Consider the following 18,453-nt stretch of genomic DNA (forward strand, 5'->3'; position numbering starts at 1 on the left):
ATTAGAAGCATATTGGCCCAACAGTGAAAAAAATCAGGGAACCTGAAGACAGGGCAGTAGAAATCTAGCATGGTTTGGAAAGAAAGATTAAAACAAGAGATAGAGACAGAAACCTCTGGGAGGAAAAGCAAACAGTCGAACATACATCTAATTGGAGTTTCAGAAGAGAGAACAACGCAGGAAATCATTTCAGTAAATACTGGCCAAAAATTATGTAAATTTGATCCCAAACAACAACCCCACATGTCTGGGAAATTCACTGCCCTTAGCAGAATAAATTTTTAAAATTTTCGAAGAAACCCCCAATTAAGCTAAGCACAGCATGTTAGAACTAGGAGAAACAAAAGCAGCAGCAGCCAATGAGAGGGAGACACAGACCAGAAACCTTGTATCCTTCTTCTCCTCGCCCAAGGTAAGAGTGACAGCCGACTTTTCTTATGGAGCTATTGAAACAAGAGGACAATTTCTGCTAATATGCTGAAAGAAAAACAGACAGACAAACAAAAACAGTTCATGTAGAATGCTGTGTGAAGAATTTGTCATTAGTCAGCCTGGATTATCCTGGAGGAGGGAAAGGCTACTTACTCCAGTATTCTGGCCTGGGGAATTCCATGGACTGTATAGACCATGGGGTCGTAAAGAGTCGGACTCAACTGAGCAACTTTAACAACCTGGATTATAAGAATTGATAAGGAAGTTCTTCTGGCTGAAGAGAAATGATACCTGATGGAAATTCAGACCCAAAGAAAGGGAGAAAGCGCACTCTTCTGGTTTAAAAGGCTGTATATTATCTGCCCCTTATCTGTCATTCAGATTTAATCTCATAAGATGTTCTCTTGAACTCACTACTCAGGCAAGTGTTTTCTTGATTTTTTTCCCCCCAATTCTGCCAAACCCATTAGTGGATACTAAAGTCAACTAAGAGAGTCAGGATGAGTACTTTTTGTGAGTGGAATAGAATGGGAAATGCCACAGCACACTGGTGTGAAGGCTGAGTATTACTTCTAAGATTATCTCAGGCCTGTTGGTTTATATACTGATTGACAGCATAAAATGTGTTTCTTGATCTCTGGTAACAGTCCAGAATGTTTGGAAAACACTGCCCTAACTCCACTGACCTTTATTTCTTGAACATCCCAGCTTCTTTGTTCTGTTGCTACCTGAAAACTTTCTTTTTCATACCTTGGCATGGCTAGCTTCTTTTCAACATAAATTTGAGCTCAAACTGTTACCTTCTCAGAAAAGCTTTTGCTCCCTTTCTAAAAAAAGCAAGGTATGTAATTAGTGTCAGAATGATCTTAAAACAATCCCCGAACCGAAGAAAATTACTTTTGACCTTACCCTGAGTTTGTATCTGGTAGCCAGACAGTTCTCAAAACTTGTCAGTAATGGAAAGAAAATGTAGAAAAGCAAATGAACTATGACAGTCAGTTCTAGGTTTAAAAAAAAAATGCTAGATTTCTCCAGATCTCTTGGAATTCAGATGCACAAAGCTTTCTTTTTTTTTTTTTTTTTTTTACCCCAATTAGTATCTTTTCATTTCTTTCCTATTTCTTCCCTCTGGAATTACTTTGCACTAGTTTTTCTGTTCCCGTGTGGAAGCGGCTTTCCATTAATTCTGGAATTTCTTGACTTTTCAGTGGTCAAATGTGTATATCCAAGCATTGAACATGGAATGATAGTCTCAGGATTTGGACCAAAATATTACTACAAAGCGATGGTTGTATTTAAATGCAATGAGGGTTTTAACCTTCAGGGCGACAGTACAGTTGTCTGTGGTGTGAACAGTACCTGGGAGCCTGAGCTACCAAAGTGTATTAAAGGTAAAAATACTGTCTTCCTTTTGTTTTTGTTCTTTATTATTTTACATTAAATATCACTGATGCAAGAATAATTGAAGAGAAATAGTTTCATATTTAACTGTGTTGTATTCATTTCTATAGTTGTATGACTTCAAATTCACAAGAAATCTGCTGCAGCGATTTTCTGTCTTTGTAGGGTCTTAGCATTTCATGTACATAACACAGGTGTATAAATTTCTCTTGCTAGGCATTCTTAAATGTAAAAATGGATAGCAGTCATCTTTCAGAGTAAATTGAAGCCTAGGGAGTTTTACCTAAATAAGTCAAGAATTAAAGGCATAATTCATGTGAATGAAAAGACAGTATTAATGTCCAAGTTTTTGATTCAGTCTACATTATTTTGTTTTCTAGTGTCGACTCCTCCCAGCACCCACCCTCCAATTCCCAGTACCCACCCTCCAGTTCCCAGTGTCTCAGGTTTAGTAACTTCCTACATATATTTTTTCAAAAATTTTTAAAATTCCTGGTGAAAAGGCCAGTAGTAACTCCCAAATGTTTGATCCTATCTGCATTTTTTTTTTTATTTTGTTTTCCAGTGTCGACTCCTCCCAGCACCCAACATCCAATTCCCAGTGTCTCAGGTTTAGTAACTTCCTGATTATATATTTCAAAATCCTTTACATTTCTTGTGATTTTTTTTTCAAAATCTTTTAAATTCCAATGATTTATATTCATTTACCAATTTTAATAATGAAATATTAACAGCCTTTTTAGTTCTTAGATTGAGTGATTCTAAAATTATTTGCGATCTGCAGATAGAAGCAGATAGCAAGTTAAGTAAAAGCTTTAAATATGTTTCAGTTTCAGTTCAGTCGCTCAGTTGTGTCTGACTCTTTGCAACCCCATGAATCACAGCACGCCAGGCCTCCCTGTCCATCACCAACTCCCGGAGGTTACTCAAACTCATGTCCATCGAGTTGGTGATGCCATCCAGCCATCTCATCCTGTCATCCCCTTCTCCTCCTGCCCCCAATCCCTCCCAGCATCAGAGTCTTTTCCAATGAGTCAACTCTTTGCACGAGGTGGCCAAAGTACTGGAGTTTCGGCTTCAGCATCAGTCCTCCCAATGAACACCCAGGACTGATTTCCTTTAGGATGGGCTGGTTGGATCTCCTTGCAGTCCAAGGGACTCTCAAGAGTCTTCTCCAACACCACAGCTCAAAAGCATCAATTTTTCGGCACTCAGCTTTCTTCACAGTCCAACTCTCACATCCATACATGAACACTGGAGAAACCATAGCCTTGACCAGACGGACCTTTGTTGGCAAAGTAATGTCTCTGCTTTTTAATATGCTATCTAGGTTGGTCATAACTTTCCTTCCAAGGAGTAAGCGTCTTTTAATTTCATGGCTGCAATCACCATCTGCAGTGATTTTGGAGCCCCAAAAAATAAAGTCTGACACTGTTCCCACTGTTTCCCCATCTATTTCCCATGAAGTGATGGGACCAGATGCTATGATCTTAGTTTTTTCTGAATGTTGAGCTTTAAGCCAACTTTTTCACTCTCCTCTTTCACTTTCATGAAGAGGCTTTTTAGTTCCTCTTCACTTTCTGCCATAAGTGTGGTGTCATCTGTGTATCTAAGGTTATTGATATTTTTCCCAGCAATCTTGATTCCAGCTTGTACTTCTTCCAGCCCAGCGTTTACTTATCTGTAAAATGATTTCAAAGCGTCCTTACTTCAGTTCAGTTCAGTTCAGTTGCTCAGTCGTGTCCGACTCTTTGCGACCCCATGGACCATAGCACGCCAGGTCTCCCTGTCCATCACCAGCTCCTGGAGTTTACTCAGACTCATGTTCATCGAGTCGGTGATGCCATCCAACCACCTCATCCTCTGTCGTCCCTTTCTCTTCCTGCCTTCAATCTTTCCCAGAATCAGGGTCTTTTCCGATGAGTCAGTTCTTCGCATCAGGTTGCCAGAATATTGGCGTTACAGCTTCAGTATCAGTCCTTCCAATGAATATTCAGGACTGATTTCTTTTTGGATGGACTGGTTGGATCTCCTTGCAGTCCAAGGGACTCTCAAGAGTCTTCTCCAACACCACAGTTCAAAAGCCTCAATTCTTTGGCTTCCTTACTTAGTGATAGTAAATTTAAAATGGGATTCATTTAAAGTGCTTAGCATAGTCCCTGGTATTTAGAAAGCTCTTAAAAGGTAGCTTGTTCCAATTACACTCAGATTAATATTAGTGTAGAGGAAGGTCCGCAGTTCTGTTTTTTAGCATGTATGTTTTCTGTGTCATCAACCTGGATAATTTATTCATTTTAAAAGTGATCTCTTGACACCGTACAAGGTGTCTTCTGGGTCCAGGACTGTCATTTCTCAGGCTGACCAGCTTGGTTCTTTTTTATAGTTTCATTTCTCAGGCTGACCAGCTTGGTTCTTTTTTATAAACTGGGAGATTTCTATTGTCTCTAGAATGAGACTAGTATTTCTACCACCTCCGTCACTTCCCCACTCGTAACAATTATTGTTTTTCTCTTTACTGGGCTTTGTTTGTTTGTTTTGGAGTTTTGTTTTTGTTTTTTTGAGGGGGATGGAGCTGGCAACAGAAAGTAAGTGGTATAACAACTAAAAGGCAGACAAAGCCCTTGCTTATTGTAATGAAACGGAGGAATTCTAGCAGGGACTCCTGATCAGCTCCTCTGCCTAAGACTTGAATGAGTATTTTGCTATGTTGGAAGGAATTGTTTTCCTAAGTTCAGGGCTGCTATCTCTGGCTTGTATTTAGTTGCGGCAGAAGCAAGAGACCAGAGGAAGGGTGGGAAGAGTATCATTCTGGGCAGACTTTTAATGAGTTGACATAAGCATTTCATAAAGAATTTATAAAGCACTAATACAGTTTAGTGTTTGAAAGAAGAATTCTGAGGACAGATGTACAATGAAGATAAAACTATGGGGATTATTTTAAAATATCAAAAATCAAAATTCCTCATGAGACTGTCAATCATTTTCTGTCCTCAGAGAGTAGGAAAAAGATCATTAGCAACATATAATGGTGATCAAGTAGATCTGATTATGCACATATGAAAAACTGTAGGCAAAATACTAACTGGAGAAGGATACAACTTACACAACAGGAAACTATCTGAATGGTATTTTTTTAAAGAACCATGCGTTTATTCTGAGCACATTATTTTTATGGTTTATTATTAGTTAACTTCTAGGATTTCCACTATATAATATAGGATTTCCATTATATACAAAGGCACAGTGAACATTCCTGTGCATACATTCTTTGTACTTGGGTAAATATGTGTTTAGGTTAACTTTACAGAAGTAGAATTACAAAATTTAGGGAGTACATGTATTTTTCATTTTGAGAGTCTTTTTAAAAAATCAAATATCAAATTTAAATCCATAATTTTATATGGATAAGGCTAGAGAATTGAATGTAATTTTCCATTCCAGATTCCAAGCCCACTTCTCCAACCACGACTTCAGGACTAAGTCATCCAGGTTCAGTGGCTGAGCTTTTTTTTCATCTACACTTAGTTATTCATGTCCTTCTTTAAATTGATCTGTGTAGCTTCTGAAATTTCTTCAGTGTTTGTGGGTTGTACCTTTTCTCATTCTGATTTTGTTAATTTGGGCCAACTTTTTTCTTGATGAGTGTGGCTAAAGATAAATCAATTTTGTTTATCTTTTCAAAAAACCAGCTGTTACTTTCATTGATCTTTTTTTATTTTTTTGAAAATTTCTATTTCATTTCTTTCTTCTCTGATCTTCATGATTTCTTTCCTTCTACTAACTTGGCCCTTTTTTGTGCTGCTTTTTCTGATTGGTTTGGTGGAAGGTTAGGTTATTTGAGATTTTTCTTCTTTCCTGATATGGACTTATGTTGCTGTAAACTTCCCTCTTAGAACTGCTTTTTGCTGCATCCCATAGATTTTGGATTTGTTTCCTTGTTTTCGTTTTCTCCACATATTTAAAAAAATGTCTTCTCTGATTATATCAGTGATCCATTGCTTTTTTAGTAGAATATTGTTTATCCTCCACAAGTGTACTTTTCTATTTTAGTTTTAAGTATAATCACATCGAATCCATAGGGTTATTCTGACACCACACTAATGATAAATTTGCTTGCTGTACCACAGAATATTGTCCTAGGAAATGTTACTGGACAAGAAGTAGAATGCTTTGGTATTGAATATAAATTTATAAGATTTTGATACTACTTTTAATGACAAACATTAATGTAGTTTATATAAGGAGAATGAAATTATAAGAGTTTTTGTACAAAGTGAAAAAAATCAAAACCTGTGAACTTAAGAGGACTTTAAGCTATATTGTTTTATCTCCTTTTTTTTTTTTAACTTGCATTTTTTCCTTTTTTCTAGGATATCCCAGTCCTACTGATGCATCACCCCCTAACGATGCCCAGGGTTTAGGTATTATTTTGTTACTGATATAACCTTGTGTCATAAGGCCCTAGTTTTCTATGTGGAAATATTATCATTTTCTATAATTAGAGAAAAACAACATGTTAAAAATTGGTGATAATTGTTCAATTTGTAGTTATAAAATTGTACATTTTAAGGAATTTTAAAGGTTCAGCTCCCATGACACTTTTAAATGGTACTTTTAGACACATGTAGATAATATAGATTTTAGGAGGCTGCTCAGCTTAGGATACCTAATAATAAGTTTGCTTTTTAAAATATTAATAATATGGCTATATGTAGTCTAACATATATAAAATTTATTTTCCAGGTAATAGTTTTACTTTGTAATGGCTGTTTGTAGATGAATTTCCTTTCTGTTGGTACCTTGTAAACACAAGCCTTAAAGTACTATTAGTCGGGTTAGTTTTTCTATACAAGGGTGGGGTAGCACACTAATGTTGGCACACACCGTTCACACAGTATGTGTTAAAAAACTTGATGGAAGTACAGTTGTGACAGTTAAATATAAAGATTTACTGATAGGGGAATGAAGAAAAATGGCTTACTTTTCTTTACACTAGACTAGTTTAGTTAGTCTTTTTCTAAAATGCACTTTAGGCTTGTTATATTTTCCCTGTGAAAACTGTGGTCAGACTGGCGCTATGCCAGGCAAATCCAGTGCCATCTCAGGATGTTTACATTCGATGACATTTATGAAATGAAGAGCGGAGCTGTGCCTGACATTGCATGCTGTGTTACACGCTATATGTTGTAGGTAATGAGTAGTGGCAGTCTAGAGGCAGAGACACTCCTGACCAGCATTTCCCAGAATGGAGATGTGGCGGTGCATCCAGAGCCCTCTGGACGGTCAGAAATGCGCGCTTGCGCTTCTGTGCGTGGTGTTACCCACGTGCCCTGGTGTCCCCTTTATATTCTTCATTTGCGTTACTTTCAGTGAGTCTCCCTGGGGAGTTAGGGCCACGTCTTCATCTGGGGAGAGAGTGGGGTCGCAGCTGTGGGGATACGATGAAGTCTTGGTTGTGAAGACTCTTCATGGGTTCAGAGCACTCTTTATGATTTATTCCACAGACTTGAGGGAAAGATAGATGTTAAATGTCTAACAAAGTCATAAGTGATGAAAGAACTGAATGTCAAACTAAACCAACCGTAGTTGGATACTCACATTTTAAAAATGGTTTTCCTCTAAACTAGTGAATTCTAATGGTTAACCTTCACTAAATAACCTGACATGGTAGCCAGAGCAAACAGCAGTAAAAAGTGAGGTTCCTTACTAAGAGTGTCACAAAGGTGTGTTCTAACTGTGGAATCTGATTAGAAGGGTTCTATGATTCAAATAACCTGGAAGCACGAGCAGTTTTGCTAAAACTAGATTGGTAGTTTTTTTCTCTGTAGTTACAGATGATCTGATGAAATTAAAATGCAGCTGCTCCTAGGAGATCCCAGATACTTACTTATCTCCCAAACTGTTTTCATTTTTCTTAGGTACAGGATACATTGTGCTCATTATTATTGCTGTAGGTAAGTGTCAAAAAGTTTGATACCAATGAAATCAAGACATTGCTCTCAAGAAGTGTGGTTTTTTTTTTTAAGGTTTTTCAATATAGCTTTTTAGCTTGAAATTAAGTAAAACAGGAAAACCTGACTTTTTACATAATACACTACCTTGTATTAGTATTACTCTATTCCTTTCTATTCTGCATGTCCACGTACTAACAAACTCTAAATAATATATGTTGTTTCAAAGGTGAGTTTCTAAAATGCACTTTAGGCTTGTTATATTTTCCCTGTGAAAACTGTGGTCAGACTGGCGCTATGCCAGGCAAATCCTGGCATATGAGTTTTCAAATTCATCATATGAGTTTTCATCCCAAATATGCTTTGGGTAATTTTCTAAATTAATCAGGAATTTCTCTGACTTACTGTATACTGTTTAATTCAAAGAATACAAGACACTGAAGAGTCCAAATGGAATAGAAACATATATGTGCTTAAATTAGATACCATTTTCTGGCCATGGGTATCTGAAAGCGTGAAAATGAAAGTGTTAGTCACTCAGTCGTGTCTGACGCTTTGCAACCCCACCAGGCTCCACTGTCTGTGGAATTCTCCAGGCAAGAATACTGGAGTGGGTTGCCATTCCCTTCTCCAGGGGATGTTCCCAGCCCAGGGATGGAACCCAGGTCTCCTGCATTGCAGGTGGATTCTTTACCATCTGAGCCTCCAGGGAACCTGTGATCAGCATTCATTTTTTTCTGCTAGGTTTTGGATCTTGGCAGTGATTTTTCTTGGTCATGTGACGTTTGTCTGTTGATTTCTTGTAGTTGCTCTTGGCATTGGATTATTGTTTTGCCTGTACCACTGTCTTTGCAGACAAAGGAAGAAAGGGTAAAGTACAGCATGTTTTTTTTAGTTTATTGCTCCTTCTCCCTGTTGACGTTCTTTTGTGCAGTGTTTGTTTGTGCTCTGTATTACGTGCCTTTAAAAGCTGCGCCTGCTTGAGTGTGCTGTGTGAGTTACGTTTCTTTGCTAAGATGTCTTCAGCTGATTTTAATACCACTGCTGTAAGAGTAATCTGTGCAGGTCGCGTCAGCTAATTCTGATGTAAGAAAAATTTCTGTGGGATTTGAGGTGTAAGTGCTGAAATAAATCATGGACCGCTTTGGGGTCTTCTCTACCCTAGGCATACCCAACTTCCTAGACTGGACTAATGGCCAAGATTACATATAAAATGATTCCCTGTGGAGACTTTGATAGCTGTAGTCACTGCAATTTTGACAGTGAAAGTTGTCAGTTGTCTATATAATTTAGGTAGGTAGTTGTGAGAAGCTACATAGATGTCTCCTTCAGATACCAAATTTGTTTTTTTTTTCTTTTAGATTTGTTATAGTTAAACTGGAGAATTTAAAGCAACATTATTTGATTTCCCTCTTATGTTCTCTTAATTTACTAGGTCGAAGTAAAACTGATGGGGTTAAACTAAAAGTTGCTGAGAGGGTAAGACTTATAAGGAACTTCATGAACTTTGTCTTTTTATCTATAAAAATGAAATAAGGGAGAGAGTTAAAATTGCAAAAAGGTACAAATGTATAATTTCTAAAGAGAATAGAGCTTTTAAACATCATCTTAAATTTTAATGAAGTAATTTAAAATCTAGTGAAAGACTTAGAATAAAACTGGCGCATAGACCAAGATTAGGTGCTTTGATATTTCTGATTTTTAGTGATTTTTTTCCCTATTGCTTTGTAAATCAAACTAATAATTAAAAGTGGTATTAATGGGTTTATGATATTTATATTCCTTTTATTTTAATCATTGCATTCGGACTGTGTAATAAAAGTACATTCTTCACTCATAAAGAGCTAATTTTTTTTTTTAATTTCTTGGTCATCTTTTAAAAATATCCACAGTGCCTTTGTTTGAACCTTGAATCTTATAGAACATATAATATGCACGTTTGATTTCTCTATCAGTGGTGTATTTTTAAAACTACATATTCACAGGCGGTGTAACACGGAAACACCATCAGTGAAATATTTGACAAGTCTAAAATTTGTTAACTAGAAGTAACTTCTAAAGAAAGCAGAACAAAATAGCTTTCTGCTCCTTACTGGCCTTTGTGTAAAACGTCGTTACACGAAAATACAGTTTCCTAACAAATATTAACCAAACTCTTGTCTACCAGTGAATGAGTCTTTTAAAGCTAAACAAGTATCTGAGCATCACATCCCCAGCTTAAAGTACCAGTAGCATTAGAGTTCTGAGATCCCATTTCTAAAGAGTTCCCCAGTGAGGCTGCTGCTGGGCCTGGAGGACACTTAGAAAAAGCAGGGTGTAGACTGTTAATGATGTGCCCGTGCTCTTCAGCTTTGAGGAAGCACAATCAAGCTTATTGGGAAATGGTTCACCTGTTCAAGACAATCAAATGGATTGTTTAAAGACTCCTCATTTTGGTGCATGCCTTTTTAAAAGAATGTGAAATAATACCTAGCTTTGGTTTTCTTTTCTTGTAAAAAGGTAATTATTTTTATTATTGATATATTTTTTGCACTATTTAATGTCCATTCTCCCCCCCGCCCCCCCAAATTGCTTTCATTGCTTTGGAAACTCCCTTACAAGACTGTAAACTATATGCAGTTCCTTCTCTATTTGTAGGGATAACTCTGGAAGCAGGATACCAGGTGCAAAAATTGCTATTAATGAGAACTGCCTGGTAGTCCAGTGGTTAGAACTCACGCTTTCACTACCTTGGGCAGGAGTGCAGTCCCTGGCTGGGGAGCTGAGATCCTACAAGCCTCAAAACAAATCAGAAACACACATTTGCTGTTAAAACTTGATACAAAATGGATTTGATATGAACTTGTATTTTCGATAATTTGGGAACACAGTTACCCTCCTACAGGATTTATACCAAAGCATGAAAATAAGTAGTTTGTTTGCCAGGGGGATCTTAGTTTCTCGACCAAGGATCAGACTCAAGCTCCATGCATTGAAAGAGCAGGGCCTTAACCACCGGGGAAATCCCCTAAGTAGTGTGTGTGTATTTTTTTAAGATCATTAAATTATGAAAAATGGCCACAAGGTTAAAGCATTCTGCTATAGTTTTCTGTTTCTTAGCTGTCACCTGAGAACAGAATAGGGTCGCAGGTGAGCTGACAGGCTCCATCTGCACACCCCTTCCCTTTCCCACACAGCGTCCTTTGCTAACCAGCTCTTCTGCCACATTTTCCAGACTTGGAGCCACAGCCCTTCGCTCTCTGCTTTGCTCCTGCCCGAGTCCTGTTTGCATGTCCTGATTATGTGGTTCCAAACACCAGATGTCTTTTGTTTACATGAATGTTTTCAATTATTTGTGGTGAATTTTTTTTTTTAATAAATGTATCATTTTTCTCTGCTCAGGTTAAATCATCAGGGGATAAGTGAGAGTTTGCTAAGTTTAGTAGAATTATTGAAGTAATTTATGTGTTTTAGTAATAGTAACCAAATACCTTTTTTCTTTTTTTCCATTAAGGATATTTATTACATGTGCAATTGTAAACTACTTTAATGTTATCTTAATAAAGATTGATCGAGAAATGTTATAATTTTTAAGTTGTGTGCTTAAATGCATCTTACTGAAGCTTTTTTGGATATACTGTGAATGGTAAATCCAGTTCAGGTGGTGGTGAGTGTAACGACATGGTCCAAAACTTGAATGGTCAAATTAACTTGAACATTTTTCTACCTGGTTCTCAAAATTCTTAACCATTCAACAAAGGCTTTAAAATTTTTAAGCAAGAACTAGTAAATAACAAAGATTTTGTAATTAGTTGAGAGAGCATATTTACAAAATTTAGATCCATCCTAGAAAAATGGGAGGTCATATAATGCTTTAGAGAGGTCTTTCCTCAGGTGAAAATAGTTGTGCCACAGGAAGAAACTGTCCTTGATGCAAAAGGTGCATCAAATGGAGGACGTCATAAAATCAGTTTCTGAGACAGTATTACAGGGGATTAATACAGGCCCCATGTATTGCCTCGAAAGCTATGGTGCTGGAGACCCAGACGATGTCTCCTCACACACTCTCATTCTGAGAAAAGGAGTTTACATTATTCACTTGAGACTAGGTGGTTTCAGAAGTAAACAGCTTGTATGCAAATTTAGAATCTGTTTATCTGCTGTATGATCTATAAGACTTCAAGGGTAAAGTTGCTTCTTGCACCAAATTCTTGGTTCAACTTCCTAATGAGAATCAGGAGAGACATAGTTTATGCACCTAATTGTCAGCTTTACTTCCCTTCTCCTCCCTCATCGATTTTATCCCATTTTTATGCCACTCTTGCTTCCTTTTGGTGCGACCTCACTATTTTATTCCACACTTTTCCCTTCCTCTGTTCAGCACATACCTAACTGGTGAGAGCCACAGACAATAAATTTTATTTGTCTCTGAGAAGAGATGAGAGAAACGTTTGCTTTTATCATTAAAAGGTATCTGCTTTCTGCTGCGTTTCTTTTCAGAGGTGTCCTTCTATAAAATATTTGATGAACATTAGATATCGATATCCTGAGCTGAGCTAAGTGGACAGTAGACATCAAGGAGGGCATTTGAATTCTGGTTCCCCTTTGCAAGATTATTGATATTTATATTTTCTCCTTCCCTGTTTTAATGTAAAATAATATGCACTGACAGTCTTTTTCTTTGACATTGGCACCAACAGAGTAATGACCCCTTGACCTTTGGTCAGACTGTAACAAGTATTTGATATAGCCTTTTCTTCAGGACTATTGTGGAGAGCAATTCAATAGTTAGGCCTATCAATGAATCCTCAAAGATCACTATATTCATGTGAAGTGAATAAATAGGCTTTTTTTTTCTAGTAGTGGAACACTTATTTTCTTTCTAGTAGTGGAACACTTATTTTCTTAAATAGAATTTTAAATAGAAGTGCAATATATGAGAAGGATAAATAAGCATTTATATAAAGCTAAAGAAACAGCTCAGCTCTACCTTCTAGCAGCTGTGAATCCAAATCTGGGGGAACTTTTTTAGTCTAATGGGAAATCATCAGATAGTTGGTCCACTTGAAGTTCACTTTTAGTTTTTTTTTGACAGAAACCAAACTACATTTTATGTAATTTTGATAAAGAATTTTAGTTTCAGCTTGTAAATATTAGTTCTGTAAAGGCATTTAACTGATTCCCTCAGTCAGTATATTTTTAGCATATAAAAAAGTAAATAAACCAGCACCAACAAAAATCCTCAAATTTTATATGAAATGCATTCCCTTTAGCCATTTAATCTCCTCCATCTCTGTCTCTGAATGAAATGAATTGGAAGTTCTTTTTCTGCCTGAATGTCTCTGCATAGTTAGGAAGAGAGGAGATAGATTTCCACACTCAAGTGCAAGGCGCTACCTTAGGTGACAGTCATGAACTTGAGAGCAGATTCCACAAAGACCAGTAAGACAGGCGGTTTCTTAGTAAAAGCAGAGCGATGTCTTTGATCACAGGGGCAGAGGGGAAGACAAAAACATACCAACTACCCCGCCCTATATATCTGCTGAGTTCTCTAAGGAGTCCTTTGAGGCTACAACCAACCAGGAAAGTGGTTTTCAGACAGGCTGTGAGCTTCAAATTGTCTGTAAACACTTGAAGTTACCTTAGTGAATGCTGAAGGTAATATAACTGTAATTAGTAACTCACTTTCACATTTTAATCATCTTTAAATACCTTGTTATATCCAATGAGTTGTTTCTTTAACTTTATATAAATGCTTATTTATCCTTCTCATATATTGGATTTCTGTTTAAGACTCTATTTAAGAAAATAAGAGTTCTACTAGAGGGGAAAAAAGTGTTTTCCCTTCAGCAAGTAGAAGAATACAGTGGCGTTGGAGGGTTCCTTGAGAGCCTGACTGCTGACGTGCTCTCCTGAGGACACGGCCATGTAACAGGGGCCGTGCTGTGACGGCGCTGGTTCACAGCGAAGCCTCTCCCGCCAGGGGAATAACACAGCCTCCAGGATTAACAGTTAGCTCTCCCGCGAGGTGGGCCCCCCCGAGGGTTTGCTGGGGCAGGCACGCTGTAAGTCACCGCCGGGCCCACGTTTGGTTGTAGTCTGCCTGTTGTAGTCAGTTTCCTAAGCGGGAGTGGAACTGCGTTCTGCAGCTCCAGAGTCCGTGGTCCTGAGTGGCTGCTGCGAACGCCAAAACCGGCTCATCCTCCGTAATTGAGCTTGGGTGCACAGTACACGTCAGAGTCAAAGACCTCATGGGGGAAAAGGTACAACCCATGGATGTTGGCTTATGTAAACTATATGAAAATTAATTTTCTTTTCCCATTTTTAATGTGGCTTCTAGAAAATTCAAAATTCCCTGTGTAATTTGCATTGTATTTGTTTGGAAACCGCTGGATTTGAATAACAGGGTTTAGAAAGATGTTCCTTGTTATCAAAAAAAAAAGAAAAAACCCAAAAACTGTGTGGTGTGAGTTTTACTTACTTAGGAGACTCTCTAACCAGAACATGTGATTTCCTTGACAGTGAGGGGTAAATGAAGCATTACTGAACGTGAACACTCTGAATCATTACCTTTGTAAAAGTTTCATCTCAGGGCTGGCTGGATTTTATTTTGTTTTTTTATTTTTGGACTCAAACATGACTTTATTACTTACTTGTGCACTATTAAATTCCTTAACTATTCCATGCCTTAGTTTCTCCATCTGTACAATAAGGATAAAAATAATACACACTACAAAGGACCGTTATCAGCATCTGATGAGTTATTATTTGTAAAAGGCTTAGAAAACAGGCATCATATAAGTATTTATCAAATAGACACCGCAGATTGTCAGGTATGTGAGAAAGACTAACTCCATACTTCCTTAAGCTGCTAGAGTGTGATTTTCAGATCTTTAGAGCAGAACATAATTTTAATTAATACATGTGCCACCTAAGGCCTTTCGAAACCTGGCCCTTATTTGGTTTCTAGCCTCACTCCTCGTCCCTTTCTCCACCCCTTTTGCCTCAGTTCCCAGAGTCACGCTGTTAAACTGCCCGTTTACCCTTGAGGCCTGCTCTGAGCCTTCTATGTCACATCATGCAGAAAGACTTTCTTTTTTTTCCCCCCAATTATTTTTATTAGTTGGAGGCTAATTACTTCACAATATTGTAGTGGGTTTTGCCATACATTGACATGAATCAGCCATGGATTTACATGTGTTCCCCATCCTGGACCCCGCCCCCCCCCCCAACCTCCCTCCCCATCCCATCCCTCTGGGTCTTCCCAGGGCACCAGCCCCGAGCACTTGTCTCATGCATCCAACCTGGACTGGCGATCTGTTTCACCCTTGATAGTATACATGTTTCGATGCTGTTCTCTCAGATCATCCCACCCTTGCCTTCTCCCACAGAGTCCAAAAGTCTGTTCTATACATCTGTGTCTCTTTTTCTGTCTTGCATATAAGGTTATCATTACCATCTTTCTAAATTCCATATATATGTGTTAGCATACTGTATTGGTGTTTTTCTTTCTGGCTTACTTCACTCTGTATAATGGGCTCAGAGCTGGATTTTAAATTGGAATATTAGGAAAATATGTTTCTCTCTAGTCTCTCCCATTGGCCCTAAATTAAGATAGGGAGATATTTACTAAGTATATGCAACTGCTCTATTTCTTGTCTTGGAGGAAATCCAAACTACAATACAGAAATAGAAAAAAGAGTTTGTAGAGTGAGCCTGGTTGAATACTGGAGTAACTTTAAAAATCATTTATTTCCTAGTTCATTGACTCTTACTAGTATATAGTTTTCTGTTTTTTGGCTTTTTCTTTTAATTGTCCCTATTCTAAATGGGCTTCTGGAATTAATGTATGTACTTATTGTGTTCATCTCTGATGCTATTTTCTTACCTTGCTTCGTAGGGAACCACAATGTGACGGTACGTACTGTTCTGTTCCCTTATAGGAAAGCAGAATGTAGCGCCACATACAGCACTTATCAGGATAAAGCAGCCACTTCAACAGAATAGATGAACTGAACCGTTTCCAGAAACGCATGTATCATTCAGCCATGAAAATGAAGGAAATCTTGCCATTTGTGACAATACAGATGAACCTTGAAGGCATTTTGCTGGGTAATGAGTCATATAAAGAAAGACATGTGTACTGTCTGATCTCACTTATATGTGGAATCGGAAAAAACAAGCTTTCGAAAATGAGATTTGTCGATGTCAGCGGTGGGGGGGGTGGCGGGGGTGGGATTGAGTAAAGGTGGTCAGAAAAGACAAACCTTCAGTTATAGGGTGAGAAAGTAGTGGAATGTAATTACACCACAGTGGCTACCATGAGTTACTCATACTGTATTTATATTGGCAAGTTGCTAAGAGAGTGGATCTTAAAAAGTTATAATCACATGGAAGAAAAAAGTTTTTTGTAGTTCTAATCACATGGAAGAAAAAAGTCTTTTGTAGTTATTGACATTATCGAATCATGCTGTATGCCTTAAACTTACACAATGCTCTCTCTCAATTTTGTCTCAATACTGAAGGAAAAAAAAGTATAAAAATTATTTGCTGCTTTGTTAAACTGTCAGAAATAAAACTAAGTGATAGCCATAGGAACATTAGAACATTTTAATGTGGCTGAAGTATAGTCACTATTCTTTAATGCTTCTTTGAAACATGTATAAATTTAGTTTTGAACATCTTGCCTGTTTTTCCCTAAATAACACTTGATTTATGCGGCAGGTCAACATGGTATTCCCGGTAGTGCTAAGGTAGGGAAATGTTTTTTTTTGTTGTTTTTTCTATAAGATCTCCAAACTCAGAGAAATATATTGCAAAATGACCTTACATTTCATTTGCAAAGAAAGTGATTTTGAAGTCTTTTTTTGTTCAGAGGTGATTACCAATTCTTAAGGTTCATTCTTTGAGTTTCTTAACTAAGAATCTTACTGGAAAATACTCTTACATTTAATAGATTTAAAATGCTATTTTTAAAAATTTGTAACCTCGTGGTAATTTAGAGACGCTATTAAGTTTTTGTCTGGCATTTGTTCTTCACCCCTTTTATTTATAATAAGCCAGTCTGAGAAACCAAGAATTCAGCATCAGTTTCCGGCTTCTGTACCAAGTTAGAGTACTCTTAGCACCCATGGCAACAGCACCAGCTCAGGACAAAGGGGACGCTGTGGCCTTACAGTGTCCTTAAGAAGAATTCCACTTTATTATTATTATTGTACTATAGTTGTTTTTTTACAATGTTGTGTCTGTTTCTGCTGAAGAATTCTACTCTCTGAGAGAATCAGAGTCCACTCTAGAGTCTGGCTCCAGGGCGTTTTCTCTCCCCACTTGGATAAAGATATGTCTTACTTTACACATGTCATCAGAATGTGAGCAGTTTTGAAGGGAATAAATTCATCAGATAACCTCAGGTTGTATCAGAATCTTAAGTCTTTGTGGGCTCCTCACCTCATCTGTAAAGGGCAGAGTGAAAACGAACCCTGTATTTCAAAAAAGCAAACTCAACTCTGGATTAGCTGTGGTCATGCAGAGGGGAGGAGAGACAGAACAGCTCAGGTGGGTCTGCTCACTCAGGTTGGACAGGGCCCAGCCCTCTTTGTCCTCACACCAGCGGCCACAGATGAGGGACTCTGCTCTAACTCACAGTTTTACAGGTTTTTTTTACACGTTAAAAAAATTATTATTTTTTTTTTAAATTTTTTGGCCATACCTTGACATGCAGAGCTATCCAAGCTTGAGATCAGACCCATGCCCCCTGTGGTGGAAGCACGGAAACCCAACCACTGGGCCATCAGGAAGGTCCTCACACTTCGTAGTTAGTAGCACAAACTGGGCCAAAGAAGAGTTTCCTTATAAAGGTATGAATGAGGACTCAAGGGTGAACAGGAGTAAATACTGTTTTTCTCCCTAAGGACATGTTTGTAAGGCCCTCTGTAAGTGGTCCTTCCCTTTGTAATCTTGGGTAAGGCACTTGGAACATAAGTTTGAACAGAATAAATTTAGAAATTCTGAGACAAATCCAGAGTTGAAGTTTTGCTGTACCCTTTTATCACATACTCTTCAAGAATCTAACACTTTCTCAGAAGCAAGGGGGTGGTTGTGGTACATATTTCTTAAAACCTCAAGGAAATGTTTTCAACCAAAGTTTATTGTGCTTACCAGAATAGACTTTCACAATAGTTTCCACTTCAAATTTAGTTTTTCCAGGGTAACATAGTTACATGTAAGATTGAAATATGTGTGTACATATAAATTATGTTCTGTCTGCAAATAACTTGTCAATTACTTAAATACATGGAGAAACCATTTTTCTCTAGAAATGTCTGTCTGAATGAGAGGGGAAAGTGTATTTGAATTTAAACTTAAAACTGCAAGAGTGAATCCCCAGTGGAATGAGACGTCTCATGTCTGTATTGTTTGTTTTCTGAGAAGTGAACCTTTGAATCTATTTTGAAAATAAAATGTCATTATGGAGAAGTCTCATATGTGATGATGCATTTATTTCCAGTGTGTTTTATCTCAAATGAGAGTGCACCTCTAATCGGGCCCACCTTCTGGAAGCATCCCCCTCCCACAGTCACCCCTTCTAACCTCCAATCTCAGCCTGAAGTCTGTCCAGGCTTCTCCCCCGCAGCCTGTCTCATGCTTCCCCCGCTCACGGTGTTCAGTCCCACCTCGTTACCCACAGCAT

The 18,453-nt window shown here is 37.8% G+C and overlaps 1 protein-coding gene across 9 annotated transcripts in view; it reads left to right on the top strand.

Annotated features, from left to right (window-relative positions):
* CD46 (CD46 molecule) overlaps window positions 1-18,239 on the top strand; it is a 38,100-nt gene extending 19,861 nt beyond the window's left edge. The window contains exons 6-14 of one of the 9 annotated variants that reach the window (XM_043484876.1): window positions 1,641-1,823; window positions 2,214-2,279; window positions 2,399-2,443; window positions 5,275-5,322; window positions 6,204-6,254; window positions 7,752-7,787; window positions 8,591-8,654; window positions 9,220-9,263; window positions 15,664-18,239. In XM_043484876.1, the coding sequence (XP_043340811.1) occupies window positions 1,641-1,823; window positions 2,214-2,279; window positions 2,399-2,443; window positions 5,275-5,322; window positions 6,204-6,254; window positions 7,752-7,787; window positions 8,591-8,654; window positions 9,220-9,229 (503 nt within the window). In that variant the 3' untranslated portion in view covers window positions 9,230-9,263; window positions 15,664-18,239. Of the gene's footprint in view, window positions 1-1,640; window positions 1,824-2,213; window positions 2,280-2,398; window positions 2,444-5,274; window positions 5,323-6,203; window positions 6,255-7,751; window positions 7,788-8,590; window positions 8,659-9,219; window positions 9,264-10,998; window positions 11,355-15,663 lie in introns of those variants that run through there. The other 8 variants (XM_043484875.1, XM_043484877.1, XM_043484873.1 and 5 more) reach the window with 8 other exon arrangements.
* The last annotated feature ends 214 nt before the right edge of the window (window positions 18,240-18,453 follow it).

The sequence above is a fragment of the Cervus canadensis genome, chromosome 13 (assembly GCF_019320065.1).
Source record: "Cervus canadensis isolate Bull #8, Minnesota chromosome 13, ASM1932006v1, whole genome shotgun sequence".
In the NCBI taxonomy this organism is placed as follows: domain Eukaryota; kingdom Metazoa; phylum Chordata; class Mammalia; order Artiodactyla; family Cervidae; genus Cervus; species Cervus canadensis.